General features: G+C 38.6%; 1 protein-coding gene across 2 annotated transcripts in view; it reads left to right on the plus strand.

Moving 5' to 3' along the window:
- Positions 1-1,118, plus strand: part of epn3b (epsin 3b) — a 21,509-nt gene that overhangs the window by 6,453 nt on the left and 13,938 nt on the right. For both annotated transcript variants that reach the window (XM_014027857.1, XM_014027858.1), the window contains exon 5: positions 967-1,085. In XM_014027857.1, the coding sequence (XP_013883311.1) occupies positions 967-1,085 (119 nt within the window). The remainder of the gene's footprint in view (positions 1-966; positions 1,086-1,118) is intronic.

The following is a 1,118-nucleotide window of genomic DNA, read 5'->3' on the forward strand; positions in this document are numbered from 1 at the left end:
CAGTAGTAGAGACCTGTGCCCCCAGCAATTTTTGGATGATTAACATTTGCACTAGGCCAACTAAACATGGGCATAGTAACAATGTTTTTTATACTACATTTATCCATTTTAAATACACTAACCTCACTCATTTGTAACAACTAAGGCAAAAATGTAATTAATTCAGAAAATCTTTTCAGGACCCCACCTTGATGTTTCAGGACCCCACTTTGGGTCCCGACCCCAACTTTGGGAAATACTGACCTAGAGTATCCAGACGTTTTATTCACTTAAGAGTAGTGATGCTTCATAGTAATAATACTACTCAAGTAAAAGTAAATAGTATGATTAAATAACACTACTTCAAAAATAGCATTTTTTTCCCTAAAAGTTACTTAAAATGTAACTGAATAAAAAAAACAGGTACTATGAGTTCCAAGACACTTGGACAACAAAAACAGTGATGAATTTCACTCTTGTTGGTTTGATTTAGAACTGATTTTGTTCTTGGTCATTTCTGTGCAATAAAACTCCATATATATAGATATATCTACATAAAAACATTACAAATGTCTCTATCCCATATTATTACGGGAGTACCGGAACTTATTTTTTTTCCACTTAAAGCACTGTAAAACTACAACTCATTAACTATAATAATTCAGTTCAAAATGAGTGCCACAGCCAAGCAAACTCAGTCAAAACAAAAAAAACTCAGTCAAAACAAAAAGGAGTATAACTCAGTCAGTTTTGCAGGAATTGTGCTGCAGTTTGATGTGGTAGCTTCATTGTCAACACATACCCTRAGTGTGACATCTATTGCTTGAAATTGTGCATTACATCATTTTTGAGGTTTGACCAAAACTGCTACAAATCCACCCTTTCCCAACAAAACTCTGGCAAGAAAAGGATGCGGGTGAAATGCATTCCCTCAAGGAATTGTTTGGTCTTTCATCTGTAAAATGTTGTTCCCTGATCCCTCTGCAGCCTCGGCCTCATCTCCCCGCGCCGCCTCAGACCTGGAGCAGGCTCGACCTCAGACCAGCGGGGAGGAGGAGCTGCAACTTCAGCTGGCCTTAGCCATGAGCAGGGAGGAGAGTCAGAAGGTGACAAACACACACACACACACACACACACAC

The sequence above is a fragment of the Austrofundulus limnaeus genome, unplaced genomic scaffold, assembly GCF_001266775.1.
Source record: "Austrofundulus limnaeus strain Quisiro unplaced genomic scaffold, Austrofundulus_limnaeus-1.0 Scaffold690, whole genome shotgun sequence".
Classification (NCBI taxonomy): domain Eukaryota; kingdom Metazoa; phylum Chordata; class Actinopteri; order Cyprinodontiformes; family Rivulidae; genus Austrofundulus; species Austrofundulus limnaeus.